This window comes from Tigriopus californicus, chromosome 10 (genome assembly GCF_007210705.1).
Source record: "Tigriopus californicus strain San Diego chromosome 10, Tcal_SD_v2.1, whole genome shotgun sequence".
NCBI classification, from domain to species: Eukaryota; Metazoa; Arthropoda; class Copepoda; order Harpacticoida; family Harpacticidae; genus Tigriopus; species Tigriopus californicus.
The window spans coordinates 5,533,281-5,534,818 of NC_081449.1; the positions used below are offsets into that span (position 1 = coordinate 5,533,281).

The 1,538-nt window shown below is 52.1% G+C and overlaps 1 protein-coding gene across 1 annotated transcript in view; it reads left to right on the forward strand.

The window, feature by feature from the left end:
• Positions 1–8: 8 nt before the first annotated feature.
• LOC131889623 (cell division cycle-associated protein 7-like) overlaps positions 9–1,538 on the forward strand; it is a 2,086-nt gene continuing 556 nt past the window's right edge. The window contains exon 1 of the mRNA XM_059238763.1: positions 9–1,453. Within this exon, the coding sequence (XP_059094746.1) occupies positions 379–1,453 (1,075 nt within the window). The 5' untranslated portion in view covers positions 9–378. The remainder of the gene's footprint in view (positions 1,454–1,538) is intronic.

Genomic DNA, 1,538 nt, shown 5'->3' on the forward strand with positions numbered 1-1,538 from the left:
TTTACCTGAGTCATAATTTGAGACTAAATTTTTATAGAAGTGTTGGACCTAACAGCAGCTTCTCCAATCTTGACACTTTTCCTCCCTACGGACATCATCTGAGCCTCTACCTGAGTCACTTTTGCCTATCAATTGAGATACAGATGGACAACATGTTATTGTATTGTTACAATTTTTTTATAGAATTGGAATGGCTACATTGGGCTAAATTGAAATCTCAGGTTGGCTATTTTAGTTCTCTTGAACCTGGCAAGCCTGCATTCTCAAGTAAGTTCTGAAACGGCGGGAAACCCCTTCGAGAAATTGCGTGGCCTTCTCCTTTGCTATCGAAAGGATTCATGGCGGATTAACCCGTTGTCCGGTTCGGATTCCCGCGCCATGGATCGAAAGATACGACCTGGACAGGCGGTGTGGGCCCGTCGCCACGCGGGGGCCGTTTGGTGGCCGGCCCACGGTCTCAGCTCAACTTCCCGCCGAAGATACTCGGTTCAATTTCAGGGTCAAGCTCAACCTTGTTACGTTTCAGCCGGGGATGTGGTGCCCATGACGGCCCAAGCCTTGAATTTCAGGTCACGAGCGTGTCGGGAGGCGTGGCAGGCGGTTTACCCGGACGTGATGGAGAATCCACGGGTGGTTTTGAGGCCATTGAAGGTTGAGGCGGGATCGGAGGGGGGGACGAAGGCCGCGGAAGAGTCGAATCCCGTTTGGCGGGAAGTGACTCGAACCTTTTTGGACGCCGTCGTCCAGGACGAATCCCAAGAGGACAAAGAGAATGAGCTGAAGGTCGACCCGCGGCGGGTCCAGAGATCAAGTATCTTGGCCCAATGGGGACGGGCCCAACGCTCACCTTTGGCCGAGATCACGCCCAAAATCGAACGATTTAGTGACGACAAAGAGAATGTTGGCACCATTTTGGCCGCTCAGAGCCTTGAGAAAGGCCCGTTGTCGGAATATGAACGGATTCGATTGCGAAATATCGCTGAGCGTCGCGAAATGTTTCAGGCTTTGCAAATGGAGTTTGCCCAATTAAAACATTCCATACAACCCGCCCGACGGATTGTGACTACTGCCCCGCGACGATTTAAGCCTTATGTGACACGCCCCGAACCGCCCACCACTCGTCGTCGCTCGGGTTTAGGATCGAGTGGAAATTCCGAGTCGGGTCAATCCCGAAGTGGCACACCCGAATCCGATTGGGATCTGGAGGTGTTGGAGAGAGCTTGTCCACGCCGACGATCCCAACCTCGAGCGGCTTGTCCGGACCGGTGGGGCTTTAATCCCAACGAATCCGTTATGCCACCCGAAGACGTGACGCCGGCCATGTTGGCCGGGGTCACCTTCCATGTGAGCCAAAAGGTATATGGAAATCAAGGGACCACTTGCCATCAATGCCGACAGAAGACATTGGATGTCAAGACGATTTGTCGCTCCGGGCGATGTCAGGGTGCGCGGGGTAAGAACGTCATATATTTTGAAAAGATTTGTTGAATGCATCTATGTTAAGATGATTTTCTTTTGTTAGGCATGTTTTGTGGCGT